Source organism: Leucoraja erinacea, chromosome 31, assembly GCF_028641065.1.
Source record: "Leucoraja erinacea ecotype New England chromosome 31, Leri_hhj_1, whole genome shotgun sequence".
Lineage (NCBI taxonomy): Eukaryota > Metazoa > Chordata > Chondrichthyes > Rajiformes > Rajidae > Leucoraja > Leucoraja erinaceus.
In genome coordinates this window covers 19,385,549-19,404,564 of record NC_073407.1, presented here as the reverse complement: position 1 = coordinate 19,404,564, position 19,016 = coordinate 19,385,549, and the positions used below count along the sequence as shown (strand labels likewise).

General features: G+C 44.2%; 1 protein-coding gene across 2 annotated transcripts; it reads right to left on the bottom strand.

Moving 5' to 3' along the window:
- Positions 1–1,277: 1,277 nt before the first annotated feature.
- Positions 1,278–18,791, bottom strand: fam78ab (family with sequence similarity 78 member Ab). 2 transcript variants are annotated; one of them, XM_055660191.1, is made up of 2 exons: positions 18,699–18,791; positions 1,278–2,346 (listed from the first exon to the last, which is right to left on the bottom strand). In XM_055660191.1, the coding sequence occupies exon 2, from the start codon at positions 2,196–2,198 to the stop codon at positions 1,794–1,796; it is 405 nt and encodes a 134-aa protein (XP_055516166.1). In that variant the 5' UTR covers positions 2,199–2,346; positions 18,699–18,791; the 3' UTR covers positions 1,278–1,793. The 2 variants fall into 2 exon arrangements, with proteins under 2 accessions (XP_055516166.1, XP_055516165.1); XM_055660190.1 differs by lacking the exon at positions 18,699–18,791 and adding an exon at positions 17,460–18,655.
- Positions 18,792–19,016: the final 225 nt, after the last annotated feature.

The window sequence follows — 19,016 nt, the reverse complement described above, 5'->3', positions numbered from 1 at the left end:
GGGACTACTTAAACACCCAATACAGTAGCTCAGTTATGGTCGGGTAGTTGCTCCAAAGTAAAGAACAATGAAAACGACTAGTATGAGCACAGCAGAAAACAAATCCATTCTCGATTCAGTTGTCACGGTGCAAATGTTGCAATGTTTCACAATAATGGCACCAACATCAAGTTTAAATCATTTCTAAAAACTTTACAGCCAAGGAATATTCAATAAATTACATTGATTGCCCGTAACACTGTTGTCTTTCATGATCAAGAGTCGCAAAAATCTGGATGCACTGAATTATCATCAACATCTCAGTCTGACGTGGAGGATACCACCATTTCAAAACAAATACCCTGATTGTCTTACCCATTGCATCCAACCCTTTCACAACGACCATCTCATCCCTGGCATATGTGGACTATAAATTCTCTCCTGAAACATTTCACAGACTAGCCTGAGAAGAGGGTAAGCCAAGACATGGCTCAAATTGTAATAACAATCACTGTGGGGGATGTTGTTTCACTTGTGGTGTGGGTTGGTGGGTTGGTCCAAAACTACAAGCAATTAACATAAAATTGTCGCCAATAAATCTAATGCTGAATCCAGAGAGATGCGTTATTCTCCAGAATGGGGAGAATGTGAAGCTCACTACCTCTCGGAGTGAGTGATCAGCAACGATTGATGTTAGGATAAGCTAGAAAAGCACACGAGGCTGCAAGAAATAGAGGGGTATTTTAATGGGGTTGGATAAAGTACCACAGGAGGAGGCTTCAACAGCAGCACAACCCAACCAGGCCCAAATGGCATTTTTCTGTGATGGAAATTCTTTATAATTCTATGAAGATGGGAGTTGATGAGGAGGGCATTGCATTTACATGAACACCTGTAATAACCCCTGTGGTAAGCATGTGGGAACTGTTGTTATATTTACTCTGCCTACTGTTGGAAGGTGTAGTCTTCCACGTCTTGTCCAGAAACATTAACACTGGATAGGAAGAACCCCATTCATCTTGTAGATCTCAATCCTCTCGGTACCACATTAACAGTATGCATTGGATCTGCATTATCTCTGAAGTATTCTTCATGCATCTTGAAAATATAGTATAAAACACCTCAGTAAACTACTTGATGTTGATATTGGTGTTTCTTATGACCTTGGACATTGGAATATTGTGGTCTACTTCATTTTGTTCCATCTTGACCGTTACTTGAAATTGCCCTATTCTGGAAACGGTTAGTTTGCATTCAAATGCTTGACTATCAATAAATATATTTGGAGTTAGTTGATTAGATTCCACTTGAAAATTTATTTTTAGGATCTTTCCACAAAATGAAGTGTTCAGGGTTATTATTCACAGATCATGAGCAGGCTTGTTTACAATTGCATATTGCAGTCATAATGAAACAACATTCCGTTTATATTCATGGTGAAGTTCTTTTAAGGCAAATATTTGCAATGAGATGCTTTTGCTAACTTAAGGCAGCATGGTTAAGAGATAGATTTTTTTTTTTTTGTATAAAAACAACATTTTGCAAAAAATTGTTCATGTGCAATTGCATTCCAGTTTTGACTGACATTCAATAAAACTTCTTTGACTTGTGCGATGCTTCAGCAGAGGACCAGAAGCCAAAGCTAAAGTCTTTAAAATGAGATGATCCCACAGTGTAATGGCCTTTAGCTTAGCAAACAAATCCGATTTCAGCACAGTGATGTTTTCCCCACCATAGTGGTTCAAGGTGGAGCAATGCTTGCATGATTAGTGCACATGTTGGTTTTGAAGACCCAGTGTTGTGTCTTAGGAGCATCAACACATTGCTCGTGATTGTTCTATTCGGTTCTTTGGAGGGATGACTACCTGCGGATCTCCAAATGTCGGACGCCACATCAGCACCTGAGCGTCATTTGCATTGGGTTTCTTCAGCACGTTGGGTGCAATTAGCTCATTCTTGTTGAGAATCACAGGACATTCCTGATTAATAGGCTCCATCAGCACTGCACGCTCCCCAAGGTTTTTTCTCGGATCCACTGCAATGTGAAGCTTCATCCTCCACTTGATTGTTTGCAAAACTATAATCTCACCAGTCTCTTGATTGGAGGCCACCAGCCACGTGGTGAAGTTTTGGTCTCTCTTAATACTGGATAGTTGTGGTATGTTGGACTTGCTGACAGGGATGGCCCAGGTGACACTCGGGTAGAAGTTGTCATTCATGCTGACAGTAAAGCGGACCTCCCTTCTGGTGGGGCCCACTATTGTGTGCGTTTCAGTGGTGTTACCGTACCAAGGATAATTCACTCCATCTGAGTCGCTTATTGCACTAATTTTTCCATCTCTGAGATCTGGCAGCTCCCAACTGGACCTGTGGTTTTGAGAGAAATAGCCTTAAAGTTAGGTCACATTTATAATGTTTTCTTAATCATTAGAAATCTATTCTCAGCTCCTTTTATGATTAAAAATAAATTATAAAATAGATGTAAAATAATTATTAAGAACAATAATCAAAAACAGAATATAACCCCCCCCCCCCCCCCCCCCCCCTCCCCGGTTCAAGATGACGAACACACGCATCAACAATCCATCATTCCAATGAAATCAAACGACCACCCCTGCCTAACAGGACATATTCTAAACATAGTATGTGTGGGAAAGAACTGCAGATGCTGGTTTAAACCGAATGTAGACACAAAATGCTGGAGTAACTCAGGCAGCATCTCTGGAGAGAAGGAATGAGTAATGTTTCGGGGCGAGACCCTTCTTCAGTCTGAAGATGTTTCTGTAGACCTAAACCTCTCCAAACATAAACAGATTACCTGCAAGGAAACTCAGGCTGTGCTGTTGTTAAACTGCTAAAGGCGACAATGGAAGCTTTTCTCGGATGTGTTTAACGAATTCCGTTTCACAGGTAGCATAATATTATGGTTGTGGGCTGCAAAAGTATTTAAAGAACAAAGGGTCTCCACATAGTATGTATCCTATGTATTTACTATCAAGTTAACTAATGCTTGTAATATCTTTAAAAGTATCAGTACGGTGATATAGGCTGTCTTAATGAAAGCTCTTTCTCATGTCCTTTGTATTCTTATGTCTCATGTATTCTTAACTGCCTCCAGAAGGAGAATTACACAAATAAAGTAAGGTAAATGAATGAAGGAAGGCAGCTGTGATATCTAAAGTACCCAGATCAGTTTATCATTGGCTGGACTTTCTACTCTAACAAACGCCCAGCTCCCCTTCTGTACCATCCTCCCAGAAACAAACTATTCTGACTGAGAATGTTAGTAAACTTTCTGAGGTTCTGTCAGAGTTTATGGTTGGTTACATGACCTCCACTCTCTGCCCATAACTGTTGTATGTCATGTTTTTAAATACTTTTCTAACGTATTTCATTGATTTCAAGTACTCTGCGACATTCTGAATTGTCATAGTTCCTTCTCTGTTCCGTCATAATACTTGGCTTCATGATTTTTAAATATGCGTCTTTAAACAAAACCTTAATTAACTAAATGCCATTATAATTATGGAATCCTTTAAGTACAGTATTGTGGTGCTCCTGATGATGCATATTTTCTCCATTGAAAATTTTATTTTAAAAATAAAACCATCTGTTACTGAGAGTAAAGCACCAAAGCTCATGGTCTTGGCAAAGCTACAGAGAGACAGACCTTTAATGTGTTTACTTCATGATGTGAGGAGACACCACAGCTCTTTGCTGTTCTGTTACTTTTAGAGACCAGGTTTTAACTCATCGCTCGGCCCAGAAAAGTAAACTGCATTAAGCATCAGCCCACAACATTAATTATAGCCTGAACCGCAATGCGTCTCCAAGTCGGGGGGGGGTGTATGACTTGGAGGAGAACTTACACTAGCCATCCTTCAGAAGCCTTTCATCTCCCTGATGGTGGAGCTTATGGTGTGGGCAATGCTCTCAAAGTAGCCTTGTGGGGTAACTGCAGTGCCCTTTAGAGTTAGAACAAACTGCAACCATGTTGCTGGTGGTGGAAGGAATAACATATGGGATGATGGATGGGGTACCAATTAAAATAGGCTGCTCTCTCGTGGATGTTGAGGAGATATGCATCAATGTGATTGCAGCTGCATTCATTCCAACTGGAGCCACTATCTTATACTCTTATACATAGTATAGTATATTATATACATAATATACTATACTATGTATAAGTGTGTCTAATGTATAATAAGATTGTCTCTGAACTGTATTCAAAAAAATAATTTCATTGTTCATAGGTACACATGACAATAAGGTACCATTGAACTGTTGAGTTTTCCATCACACTTCTGAATAATAATTCGTATATAGGTGAAGGGTTTGGCAGTTTCATCAGATGAGTCGCTCCCTGCATTAAAATACATAACCTTTTTTTTGCCAGAGTAGTTGTGGTGCTGGTCCAGTGATTTTTTTTGGGTAAGTTGCAATCCACAATGGTTGGGGGACAATGGTGATGATGCCATTTACCATCAAGAGTAGCTTGTTCGACTCTCTTGTTTGTACTTTGGTGGCACAAATGCTACCAGTTCCTTATCCGCCGGTTTCTGAATATTTCTAGGTTTGCTACACCCAAGTGTGATCTGCTTCATTTGTTGAGGTGATCAGCAACATCTCCCACCCCACCCTCTCTCACTGGTCTAATGGTGGAAAGAAGGTAGACAAAAAGCTGGAGAAACTCAGCGGGTGAGTCAGCATCTATGGAGCGAAGGAATGGGTGACGTTTCGGGTCATGAAATAGCTAAAGACGATTGGGCCTAGGAAGCTTCCCTGAGAATCTCCTGCAGGCTGACCTGGGCTGGAATGATGGACGTCCAACAACTAACTATCTATCCTTGTGTAAATATGACTGACCAGTGGAGCCTTTTCACCAATATGACCGTTGACTTCAATGTGGATTCTATTTCAAGAGGAATTTGGCTAATTTGATAGTTCCCCTCATTTTGGGTGAATTGGGTTGAGTGGGTTTAATCAATAAACAGGATCGACCATACATGTTGTCAATGTACTGAACCATGCAAAGGGACCAACAGTAGCAGCTTAAGCCTGGCACATGCGATTTGAAAGTTGCTGTGATATGTCACTATTTCAGTTGATTGATCTGCTCCCCAAATCTTCTCTAAATGAAGAGCCTGCAAATGGAAAATAAATTCTGACGGGAATTTGGGAGAACAGTTTTATTTTAATCCAGACAGTGATGAGAATGGAGCACAGCACAACACAAAGCGGTAGAGGCCAGTGACATAGAGGTCAATGACATAGGGGAAGCTTAATCATTTAGGTGGGAGGAAATGGCGAAGAAGAATATATTGACAGGATAAGATAAAGTAAGCTGTAGACCTTGGACGAGTTGGGCTCAATGGCTTGTTTATTTGCTCTACATTTATATAATCACTTTAGTCCTTGGGCCACATCTTTAACACATGTTAGTTGTAAGATATACAATGACATTTGAACAAAGCCAGGACATTATATCAAAGCAAATATTCTCAATTTGTGCCAATTTGGAGAAAATAATAACTATGAAATCAGCCTCTTAATCATCTGAACTCGAGACTACTGGACTATTTTATTTTAAGACCATGAAAGAAGTTGATTTAAAGTCCTTGGATGTGACAAGCAATTCAACAAACAGCACTTCAATAACGAAGGATTATGTATGCTGATATTATTAAGCAAAATGTCATTGACATTACCTCACACATGAAAGGTGATAATAATTATATCTGTAACACATTCAGAATCTGATTGAACCAGAGCCAGTGGATGTTCTGCTTCGAATCACTGCTTCTCGATGAGCAATGCATGTTAATAAATACGTGCTATAATATGTGTGCCTCACACTTCCCTGATTAACTTCACAGAATCCACACATAACCTGTTCCTGGTTGTCAAATGTATCAAAGTGCAGAACCTCCCACAATAATTAACTCATTTTAGGACATCTCCCCACCTAACCATACACCCCATCCTAACTTCTGAGGGATAATATCATCTGCTCGAAGTGGAATTAAAATTTAGTTATAAGGAAAAATGAAAAAGTTTAGAGAAAAGTGATAACTGATGATAGGAAGCAGAATGGTGAGGAAGAGGCCAAACACTGTACTCTGATTTTCCGGACAAGATACATAAGAAGCTACCGACAGCTTTCCGTTATTTTTTGTCCATCCAGCAATGAGTTGAATTACAGAGGCAAAATTGTAATTTCTCAGCACCAAGACAATATTAAATGTAGCAGAAAAGAGCCAATGTGGCTAGTTGAAATTAATAATTACGTTAGATCAGACATATTAATGCTGTGGAAAATCGGAGATTAAATCTTCTGCAAAGAGTGACACACTTCCTTCTCCAAGTTTCGCCTGCCTGGTTGAAGCTGTGTCGCACTCAAATGTCACATTAAATTCAACAAACAGTACTTCAAAAAAAGAGAAGATTGTACACTAATATCCTTAAACAATGTGCCAGAGACATTAGTTATACCTTGATTATATCAACTGCCTCTGAGATGAGAATCCCATCCACTGAGCAACATAGGGTCAGCTCCTCAATAATCTGGTTCAGATATATCCTGGTTACATCAGCTGGCATGATTGGTGTACCACGGGTGTAGCTGGGACTATCCACTGCATCTCCCCAAATGTTTGCAGGTATTCTCAGAATGTGTCAAAATTCATGAAAAGTCCTGGAGCCCCTGTCATTATTCACAGTGGTTCCTGAAAGGGTGTCAGTGTTTACAGATGTTCCTGTACACATACTTATTGGGGTTGGGGGAGAGTGTTGTTTGAGGCTGTCAGAATGGGATGCCTGAATGTTAGTCAGTATTTCTAAGGGGTTCCTGTGAATATACCAACATTCCTCAAAGGAATCCTGCACAGAGAAACAAGAGCTGGTGTAATAGATATTGTCTTGGCCTTGAATCAGTCATTGTAAATGTTTTGATGCCGGAATGATTATTACTGATCGGGTATTTTGTCAAGAGTATCCAAAGGGCAGTCGGCGTTGAACCTGAGGTGCTACGCAGCAGCTCACGTTTGCTCTGGCTATTTTCAGTGCTTCACCATCACTCCAATTTCAACAGGGCTTCCAAAAGGAAGATTGAACTTTGAGAGGCTCAGCATTCTTCCATCAGCTGTGTAAATGTTATATTATATCTTGGAATCTGAGCTGCTTCTACCTCTAGTTTAATATAGAGATACAGCATGGAAACAGGCCCGCCAAATCCACGCCGAACCTTGATCACCCGTTCACATAGTTCCATGTAATCCCACTTCTCACACATCCCCTGCACATTTTACATTGGCTAATTAACCTACCAACTTTAGTTAACTGATTCCAGTTAATCTGCAGCAACAGCGAAATGGAATATAGTGCGAGACCTTTTGAACTGGCTAGCTCAGCACTTGTTTGAAGCCTTCTAAGATTTGTGGCTATTTTACACCAGAGATTGAGGAGCTAATCTACATTGCACAGCAGGCAGGATTCTCACCTCTGAGTCAGAACGTCATATATTTTCACCTCTTGAGACTTGAGAACATTACTGGGGCTGATGTTTCTTCTTGGATATGTTGTTTTTTTATGATGGGAGATTAACCATTGCCCCATTTGCCCTAAGGCACAATTTCCACAATTTTCAAAATGATCAGGTTCATCTTCCCCAGATCCTGGCCACCATGTATCCGCCAATATAGCTTTATCTGGTCCTTTATCATACTGCTGTTTGCTAAAGACTACATTGTTCGATTGGGCTGTTTTGTTTCCAGCATTCCTGAAGTTCAATACTTCAAACAAAAGTACACTGACTTGTACTTTGTAGTTTCCTACGTTTTAAGTCTCTTCCACATGCAACACATCTGACCGTGCAGCATTCCCTCAGCATGGATTGTGGGCTCTACCTTAAACAGTGTTGAATAAATAAATGCAAGGCATTGCACATGATAAAGCTTCCCATTTATACGGCGTGTTCCTTTTTGTTTGTTGTTTTAAAGTCCACTGACAGCACATTCCCATCGAAACTGCCTAAATTGCATGGGATCTATTGCAGTCATTGCAATCAAGTAGGAAATGAGCAGCATTCCATGTTTCCCAGCATTCAGACCTCGTGCAAATCCTTGCGTGGATTTATTCAACATTTAGAGGTTATTTAGCCTAGATTATTACACTGGCACGGCCAGCTATTCATTCATTAAAGTGCAACTTCTACATCTCCTATCGCTTTACATAGCCCTGCACTTATTACTCCAGTTTTCAGGTATTTATCCCAATTGAAAGTTGTTCACTGTACTTCCACCCACTTCTCAGGCAACGCATTCCAGATCAGAGCAGCTCACTCAGCAAAAAATACATTCTCCTCTCAACTGAATATATTCTATTCCCAAATTCGTCAAATTATGGGATAGGGAGAGGGTTACACCCAATCCTCGATTACACCGGATAATTTAGAGTGCCCACATTCATGGCTTGAAGTAATATGTTTAACAAAATGTATTATGGCCAGTATTACTGCAAACAGGCCATCGTTTTGTTCAAAACACAAACTGCTGGGTCATGCAGCATCTGTGGAGCGAATAGACAGGCGATGTTTATGGTCAGGACCCTTCTTCCTTGTGTCTCCATCATCTTGTTGCTGTTTGTTGGACCTGGACAAATTAGTATTTTTGTTGTCTGAACAGTTCATTAGAGTGTTCCAGTTTCATGAAAGGCATCGCAGGAACGTTAGTGTTTCGTTCCTTCAGCCGGAATAATGCTGGTACAGATGAATGCTTTTCTCATTGTCCACTCTTTTCCACCTTCATTTGAGCAACTTTGTTTCATTTGTTATGTGATATTAAAATGAAAACTGTCAACTAGATGGTGATGCCATTGGTTGCTATCTTGCAGACTGTTTGCAGCAGTATTGGTAAGCAGATAAACTGTGATGGTTGTGTTAGAGCACATGGTATTGGGGATAGGGTACTGACTTGGGTAGAAAATTGGTTGGCAGACAGGAAAGTGCAGCGTAGCTTCACGAGGTTAATTCCCAGGATGGTGGGACTGTTGTATGTTGATAGAATGGAACGACTGGGCTTGTATACACTGAAATTTAGAAGGATGAGAGGGAATCTTATTGAAACGCATAAGATTATTAAGGGATTAGACACGCTAGAGGCAGGAAACCTGTTCCCAATGTTGGGGGAGTCCAGAACCAGGGGCCACAGTTTAAGAATAAGGGGTAGGCCATTTAGAACGGAGATGAGGAAAAACCTTTTCACTCAGAGAGTTGTGAATCTGTGGAATTTTCTGCATCAGAAGGCAGTGGAAGCCAATTCTCTGGATGCTTTCAAGAGAGAGTTAGATAGAGCTCTTAAGAATAGCGGTCAAGGGATTATGGGGAGAAGGCAGGAATGGGGTACTGATTGTGGATGATCAGTGATCACAGTGAATGTCGGTGCTGGCTCGAAGGGCCGAATGGCCTACTCCTGCACCTATTTTCTATTCCTGATCGGATTGTTGATCTCTATCAGCTTCCCATATCTATTTGTATCAAATGGTATTAAGCATAAGTGTTACAGAGCTGAGGTTTACTTCAACCAGAATCGAAATAAATAGGAGAATGCCCCCAATGCTGCTTACTATGGTTTATGAGTGCTGATCATCCTCCAGCTACAACACAATTCAGCAGGAGCCAAGAATCAATCCTTCCTCATCATTAAGGATGGGCTAGTGATAATCAGCTACTCTTTGGGCAGTTCATGAGATTATAAGGAGTCATAGGCCTCAAATTATTTTTACATTATGAAATCCTTTTTGGACCTGTGCGGTTTCTGTTACAGTTTTGTTGGGTCCACACAAGTTCTGGGGGCTGTTTTATCTGCCTCGTGCTTTGGTACTTTAGAGCCATTTAAGGGCCTGTTCCACTTGGTGTTTTTTTTCGGCGATTGCCGGCGTCATATCGGTGTCACCAAAAGATTTTGAACATTTCAAAACCCAGCGGCAACAACAAAAAATGTTGCGACACTTGAAAAAACACTGCACGTCATACGTCATCATGCCGCATCACCACCGCATCGTGCAGCGTCACGCCGCAACATTTTCGGTGATCCGATATGTTAGTCAATGATGCTGGCAGTCGCTGAAAACATTGCCAAGTGGGACAAGGCCCTTTACACTTCAATGGTCTTACTCACTTGGGAAATCATTTTGCAAAGTACAGGTCAGAAATGTAATGTTACTTCCGAGAAAATTAAGAGGCCTTTGGTTTATATTCAGTATTCAGGTGTAAACAGAAACCTTGAATGGAAAGGAATTTGGTGTTTTCCTGCCAATTTGCAATTAAGATGGACATGTGCTTGATTTAAAATATATTCATCTTTCACGGCTAACAATGAGGCAGGAGCTTGTGGTCATGCTATGGTTACCTTGCAGGTCACAGAGCTCCTTATGAAATTGAGATTTGCCAGTAACTTGCAGTTGGCAAGTTTATAGATCTGATGGGAAATTCATGAGAAGCTTCATTTCTAGAGATTGTTTTGAATGTGCAATTTACCACCACATTGAGTGGCTGACTAGAATACCAAATGTATATATTTAAGCAGTAGCAAGATTAACACAATGAAAGCAGATTAAATGGGAATTTTCCGATTGGGATAGGATAAAGACTTGAACGAAAACCCAACATGGACAGCAAAACCAATTGACCCGATTCCATGCTACAAATTTGATGTAAGTTCATATATAATCATCAAACATTGAAATGCAGCAACATTAGAAATAGGGACAGGATTATGGGTGGTAGAGCTGCAGTCTCACAGCGCTATAGGACGGGTTGCTGACTCTGGGTACTTTACTGTCTGTGTTGAGTTTGCATGTTCTCTCTGTGATGGTGAGGTTTTCTCTGGGTGCACTGATTTCTTCCTATATCCCAAATACTTGCAGATTTGTAGGTTAATTGGCCTCTGTAAAATTGCCCCTAAAGTGTAGGGGGTGGATGAGAAAATGGATGGATGACATGGAGCTAATGCGATGGTTGACATGCACTCGGTGGACAAAAAGGCCTGTTTCCATGCTGTATCTCAAAATCTAAAACCATTCAGTTCCTGGAGCCAGCTCTGCCATTCAGTGGCATCGTACGTGATCCAACTTTCTTAATCTACTGTCCTTTCTCCCTTACCATCAATGCTCTTAATGATTAGAAACCTCAGAGTTGTGATTATACAAGGAGTCTGTCCTCGCTGCTCTCTGTGGCAAGGAATCCTAAAGACCGACAATTCAACTTCGAGAAAAAAGTCTTCTTCACCTGTATGAAATGAGATTCCCTTATCCTGAGCCTTGCCTTCAGAAGCCATAACAGCCACCATCATCAAGGACCATCATTCTTTTCATAAACACCATTTATAATTATTCCCTTTCCTCCTCCTCCCATCAGGCAGAAGGTACAAAAGCTTGAGGGCACATAATCACCAGATTCAGGAACATCTTTTTCTCCATTGTTAACAGACTATTGAATGGATCTCACATAATCTAAAGATGCACTTCTGTTTCCCTAATCTATTGTGTGGCGGTTCTTGAACATTTTTTAATCTGCACTTTCTCTGCAGGTGTAACATTGTATTCTAAACTGCTTTCTAAACACTATTTCCTTTCCCCTTTTGCATTACCTATTGTACTTGTGTATGGTTTGATTGTACTGATGTATGCATGGTATAATTAGCCTTGAGAGCATGCAAGACTTTTTTTCCCTGCAGTATCTTGGTACAGTGGCAGTAATAAACCAATAGTAATTCCATCATTCTCGTACTTAAATTGACTAATTTACTTTGTACTTTCTTCACTTTCCACCACCATAATCTCACAAAAATGGTTTTGAAGTCCGATATTAACAATTTTTTTAAATTTCAAATTAAATGATATAACAAACTTGAAGGGTTAGGTGAGCAATTTCTATTTTTGTTTTGCTGTTTACAGAAGACAGCCAGATTCATACACGTTCCTCTCTCTTGGAAGTCGCTAGAATTTGTCACGTGTATATCGTTGACAATTCATTGCTCATCGCTAATTGCCTTCAGGAAGGTCGTGGCAAGCCACCATCTTGAACTACACCAGTCTGGTGATTGTTTTCCCAGAATTGGATTCAACCCACACCAAACCTCATTCCCTGACCATGGGACATTTTACTCTCCATCTTGAAACCCCCCTTTGCATAAGCCCGTAGACACCCAGGTGAACTATGATCTTGTTACTCGGGGATGATTTAAATTGAATGTGCTGTGGTTCAGTGGAGAGCCCCCCTGTCTTTAGATCCCCAGGCACAGAGCCGTGGGTAGATGGTGCAGGTTCATTCTGGGGCTTCTTGACTTTTGATTAAATTGGAGTCTGCCGCTGAAAGTACCAAATCTACCAACAAACCCATTCCATCTCAGGTGTTGGTGTGTGTGTGTGTGATTGTTGAGATCCTGAGTTGGATCAGATCAGCCCTGTAGGAAAGATATGGGTCCAAAGGGGCTGACATTGGATGATATTTTTAGTGTGCAATAGTCTCACTGACTCTGTACAGATTGCACCACCACAGTGTCACTCAGTGTCAGCCAGGAAGAGCTGTGTCAGAGCTATGTGATCAGGCGGATGTGACTGTGACTGAAACCTCACCTGCTGCTCGAGAATGATTACGCCGAGTTAGGCTTCTTCTCCAGTGCACATATCCAGTTACATTCTACAGTCAACCTCATGTACATCATGGGGTTGAGATCAGTAGAATAGACATCAGTCACACTAATTATGCAAGAACTATACAATGACATAGAAACATAGACATAGAAATTAGGTGCAGGAGTAGGCCATTCAGCCCTTCGAGCCTGCACCGCCATTCAATATGATCATGGCTGATCATCCAACTCAGTATCCAGTACCTGCCTTCTCTCCATACCCCCTGATCCCTTTAGCCACAAGGGCCACATCTAACTCCCTCTTAAATATAGCCAATGAACTGGCCTCAACTACCTTCTGTGGCAGAGAGTTCCAGAGACTCGCCACTCTCTGTGTGAAAAATGTTTTTCTCATCTCGGTCCTAAAGGATTTCCCCTTTATCCTTAAACTGTGACCCTGAGTCCTGGACTTCCCCAACATCAGGAACAATCTTCCTGCATCTAGCCTGTCCAACCCCCATGACTACATATGCTATGATCATATTAAATGGCGGTGCAGGCTCGAAGGGCCGAATGGCCTACTCCTGCACCTAATTTCTATGTTTCTATGCCAGAATATTATACAGTGAACGATGTTATCTCTGAGTATATTACACGGCATTTGGACTATAGACCCTTTGCCTAGATACATGACATGACATGACTTATTTAGGTGTGCATGTATGTGTCACATTGTTTAAAAAAGGAATTCTACTGTACGTTACTATATTGTGCCTATTTATTGGTTATTCAAGGATTGAACTATACTTGGGTTTATGATCCTGTACTCTTGGTTCATCTATTGGGAACTATTACCTCCCACCAACCCCATCCACTTTGTTGGTAGACAAAAAATGCTGGGGAAACTCAGCGGGTGAGGCAGCATCTATGGAGCGAAGGAAATAGGCAACGTTTCGGCACGAAACGTTGCCTATTTCCTTCGCTCCATAGATGCTGCCTCACCCGCTGAGTTTCCCCAGCATTTTTGTCTACCTTCGATTTTCCAGCATCTGCAGTTCCTTCTTAAACTTTTTAACCATCAAATGTGTTGTTGTTTTCCCTCCTAAAGAGCCAACCTTTGACGCCACTTCCCTGAGAGACTGCTGCCACTTCAGTTCTTTGAATATGCAGTTGCCCCTCCCCACTATCTTCTCAGGAATTCCTTTTATGAATGCTTCCAATTAACTTTCCTCCTCTATAATTGTAGCTGTCAAATGAAGGTAATCTGGTAGACACAAAATGCTGGAGTAACTCAGCAGGCCAGGCAGCATCTCTGGAGAGAAGGAATGGGTGACGTTTCGGGACGAGACCCTTCTTCGGACAGTCAGGGGAAAGGAGAGATATATGATATGATGATGCCTTAATGTATCATGTATCTCTCATGTATCCCTTTCCTCAGACTAGTCTGAAGAAGGGTCTCAACCCGAAATGTCACCCATTCCTTCTCTCCAGAGATGCTGCCTGTCCTGCTGAGTTACTCCAGCATTTTGAGTGTATCTTCGATTTAAACCAGCATCTGCAGTTCTTTCCAGCACACGGTAATCTGTCTCTTGCCACCATACTCGCGAGCTGTCTGCAATGCTGACCTTCTACTGTAGGCTTACTGTGGGGAACCGCATCCTCCTGCATTTTGTCTTTCCATCAGCAGGAGCTCCTATTTCTCATCTCCGTGCTTCCCTTGTCAGCATCATTAGATAACACGGCATCACTCTCCACATTTATAGATTTATAGACACTTGGCTCTATTCACCAACATCACTTAAATCCCTCACCCCCCCCCCCCCCCCCCCCCATCTATAATCTGTTTGATAGTTTGTTTGACTTGTGATGAGCCAGACTTGTGTCACTAAATAATGGGAAGATTAAAGCTATTATCTTCAGTCCCACGAAGGCCGGCACAGTGTGCTGCTGACAGAGCTGGTGCCTCTCAGTGTCAGAGACCCAGGTTTGATCTTAACCTTGAGTCCTGTCTGTGTGGAGTTAAACGTTCTCCCCGTGATCACGTGGGCTTTCCTCCTGGTGCTCCGGTTTCCTCCACATCCCAAAGGCGCGTGGGTTTGTAGCTTAATTGGCCTCTTAATTGGAATTGAGCAGGAGGTCCTGCTGCATTGTACAGGGCCCTGGTGACACCACACCCGGAGTATTCTGTGCAGTTCTGGTCTCCTAATTTGAGGAAAGACATTCTTGCTATTGAAGGGGGTGCAGTGTAGGTTTGCCAGATTAATTCCTGGGATGGCTGGACTGACATATGATGATATAATGTATTGACTGGGCTTATATTCACTGGAATTTAGAAGTATGAGAGGTGATCTTATGGAAACATAAAATTCTTAATAGATTGGACAGGGTAGATGGAGAAAAATTTGTCCTGATGTTGGGAGAGTCCAGAACCAGGGGTCACAGTTTAAGAATAAGGGGTAGGCCATTTAGGAGTGAGATGAGGAAAAACTTTTTAACTCAGACAGTTGTGAATCTGTGGATTTCTCTGACACAGAAGGCAGTGGAGGCCAATTCATTGGATATTTATAAGAGAGTTAGATATAGCTCTTCGGGCTAACGAAATCAAGGGATATGGGGAGAAAGCAGGAACAGGGGTATTGATTTGGGATGATCAGCCATGGTCATATACTGAATGGCGGTGCAGGCTCGAAGGGCCGAATGGCCTACTCCTGATTTTCAAATCCCATCAACACTTCCTCCCTTTCCCTCCCCTTCTGTCTCATTTGGACCTCGCTGCTCAGACATGTTCACATCTCAAATCCTCGTTTTTTGAGCATCTGTGGGATTAGACCATCCCTGACCCCTTCCCTTGGCCCCTCATAAGCCTTTGACCATCTAGCCTTGCAACTTTGTTTGGCTCAGCTCAAATGTTATCTGATCAATTTCTGTGAAGGCCATCGGCCTCCTCATTACATTCAAGGTGCTGCTCTGTCACAAGCATCTGATGTAGTGTGTATTTAAAATCATGCGAGATTGTCAGAACCTTTTCCACAGGTGGGAATGTCAAAGACTAAATGGTGAGAGGAGGAAAAGTTTAAAGATGTGCAGTGGAAGATTTAGTTTTACACAGAGGGTGGTGGGTGCCTGGGATGCACTGTCAGAGGTGGTGGTGGAGGAGGTGGATAGGATGGTGGCATTTAGATGGCACATGGATATGGAGGGACGTGGATAGTGTGCATGTAAGGATTGTGGGCCGAAGGGCCTATTTCTATTCTGTTCCGCTCTATGTTCGACATTCAAGGACTACATCGTGCCTGCAGTTATCACACGAATGACATAGTAATTGTCTTCAGAAAGGGTAGCTGTTTGAGATGCGTGTTTTAAACTGTATTCTATGTACCAGCCCGGTTTTGCGGGTTACAGATGGCTCTTTATAACGCAGTTAAACCACAGTTAAAGATCATTTCTGACAATCGGTACTGGAAGGTGCAACTTCGCGAGTCGGTGTACCGTCCACACGCTCGCTGTGTGATGGCACTTTTTGCCAGGCCTGTCTCATGAATTATATCTGTACAGAGCGATGAATCATTCAGAGTAACGGGAAAGCTGCATTGTCTGAGAATTGTCGGACACGTTCTGGCTACCAATTCATTACTCTCTCACACAACCACGGGAGCAGTGGGTCAGCGGGGAAACTGAATGAGGAGCGGGGCCGCGCTCGGTGGCTCGACGGCCGAGCAGTCGTTCACGCAACCGGGGCTGGTGGCTGCTAGGGTCCCGGGACCCGGGTGGGGGAGAGAGGGAGAGGGGGGGGGAGATAGAGGGGGGTGGGGGAGAGAGAGGGGGGTGGAGAGAGGAGAGATAGGGGGGGAGAGAGAGAGGGGGGGGGGGGGAGAGGGGTGGGGGGAAGGAGGGGGGGGGGGGAGAGAGAGGGGGGGGGGGGGAGAGTGGGGGGGAGGGAGGGGGGTAGGGGGGGGGGAGGGAGGGTGGGGGTTATGGGGGGGAGGGGGGGGGGGGGGGGTGAGAGAGAGAGAGGGGGGAGGGGGGGAGGGGGGGGGGGGGGGGGTGGGGGGGGGGGGGGGGGGGGGGGGGGGGGGGGGGGGGGGGGGGGAGAGAGAGGGGGGAAGGAGTGGGGGGGGGGGGGGGGGGGGGGGGGGGGGGGGGGGGGGGGGGGGGGGGGAGAGAGAGTGGGGGTGTGCGGGACGTGGGGGCTTCGTGTCCCATCCGGTGCTCACTTCACGGCATTGTGAAGCACCCTCTGATCTGAGTCCTTGACATTGAGCTCCCTGTCATTACAGACACGCACTATCTGCCCACACCGTCTCACACACTTACATGGAATTGAGAAACGGCCCTTCGGCCCGCAATGTCTGTGCTGAGCATGATGCCTAGATAAACTAATCCGACTGCCCACCCTCCATCTCCGTGCCCTAGCGAACAGCCTCTGACAGACACACACACACATCCTTGGACTGACTCGACCACACATCACAAGCACATGATGGCGCGCAATGTCAGACCAGGGACTCCGGCTGTCAGTGAAGTCCCCCTGTTCGCCCTGCACACTCTCTCACTCACACACACACACATATATATACACACACATACAGACACACACACACACACACACATATATATATATACACACACGTATACACACACACACACATATATACACACACACACACACACACATATCTACACACATACAGACACACACACACGTATACAGACACACACACATACAGACACACATACACACACACACACACACTCCGGCCCGAAACGTTGCCTATCTCCTTCGCTCCATAGATGCTGCTGCACCCGCTGAGTTTCTCCAGCATTTTTGTGTACACACACACATATACTTACATGCCCAGATCCTCGTACATGTTGTAAAACTCCATGTAGTTGCATGCTTGGATCCAGCCGACCACCCATGTGTCCGCTTTGAGGATGGGTGGCACACAGACCCGCGCCGAGGCTCGGAAGTAGGGGGTGCGGTAGCGCAGGACGATGTCCGACGACTCGTCGATGCTGGTGGGGTTGCTGTCGATGCTGGCCGAGATTTCCTGCAGGGAGATGGAGTCCCGACACACCCTGGGCTTGCAGGCGAGGCTGTTGATGCAACCCATGGCACTTTGTAGGAAGACGAGGAGAGCGAGAGACGGGAGCCTCCAAGTCACCAGGCGAACCATTGAAATCAGGACCGAGGGCAGAACTCGGTCAGCGAGCAACTGGCCGAGCGTTCTCCCACAGCAGACATTCATTCAACCTTCCACCGCAGCCCGAGGAGAAACCTGCTCCCGGCAGGCCTTCAGCTTTTGTGTTTTAAAACACATTGAGTCATTAATACCAATTTTTAAAAATAAAAGTTTTTAACTTTTTTTTCTTTTGCGGGGGTTAGTTATTTCTTTTTCTTTTTTTCAAGGAGGATTTTGGTGGGAGAGATGCTGAGTTCTCGTCCCCTTCTCCCGCTGAATCCCCCCAAAAACGAGGAGCGAACTAGTCGTGGTTCAGGTGAGAAGGATCCAAAGCCCGGTTGTTAATGCGCGGCTGCCGGCTCGTAGCCGCCTCGTCTCGGGCTCCATGTCCCAGCGAGGAAGTGAGAGGGTGCCGGGGAGTGAGGCAGCTCTCCCTCCCTCTCACTCACTCACCCACTCACTCACTCTCTCTTTCTCGTCCTGTCCTGCGAGTCCTATCAGCTCGAAGTACTATCTCGCCGAAACTCCAGTGTGTGTGTGTGTGTGTGCTCTGCTGGCCACAGTGGAGAGGATGTTGCCAGCTTCCTTCCTATCTCTCTCTCTCTCTCACTCGCTCTCTCTCAGCCTGCACCCACCCCTCTGCGGCTGCTGACTGTAGTCATCAGCCAGCCAGCTCCACACTGTCGACACCGCTCACAATACTTCACATTATTTGTCCATTACAATACCGCGCCGCCGCTGGGTCACCGCCTGAGATACATTGAGTAAAGTCGCTGAGCTCCCCCCACACACACACACACACACAGCGTCAGTCTCCAGCCCCCCTGTCAGTGTCAGTGAAACTACACACATTACAAGTGACTGTTCCTCCACCTCCCCGCCTCGCCCCCCACTGCCAGCCCCGGACCTGCTCCTCTCCGTCGGATGGGGTGTCTGACCTCCTGGGCCAGTAGAGGTGATTTGAAACTGTATCTCCCCGAATCACTGGACCGATCCTTTTATCTTCATTCGGCGCGATTTCCGGGGTTTAGATCTTCGGGCATTGTGGGAGATGTAGTTCCATCTGAAACACGAAGTGCTGGAGGAACTCAGCGGGTCAGGCAGCATTTCCGCAGGACAGGTGATGGTTGGGGTCGGGACCCTTCTTCAGATGTTTCCCCCGAAACATCGCCTGTCCATTCCCTCCACTGATGCTTGCTGCCCCGCTGAGTTCCTCCAGCACTTC

What these genes read in the sequence shown, in the direction of transcription:
- fam78ab (XM_055660190.1), bottom strand. Translation starts at nt 17,857, where the DNA reads ATGAATGTCTGCTGTGGGAGAACGCTCGGCCAGTTGCTCGCTGACCGA. An exon ending in ATGTACGAGGATCTGGGCAT is followed by an intron (nt 2,347 to 17,459) that starts GTAAGTATATGT and finishes TCAAAACCACAG; the next exon opens with GTCCAGTTGGGAGCTGCCAG.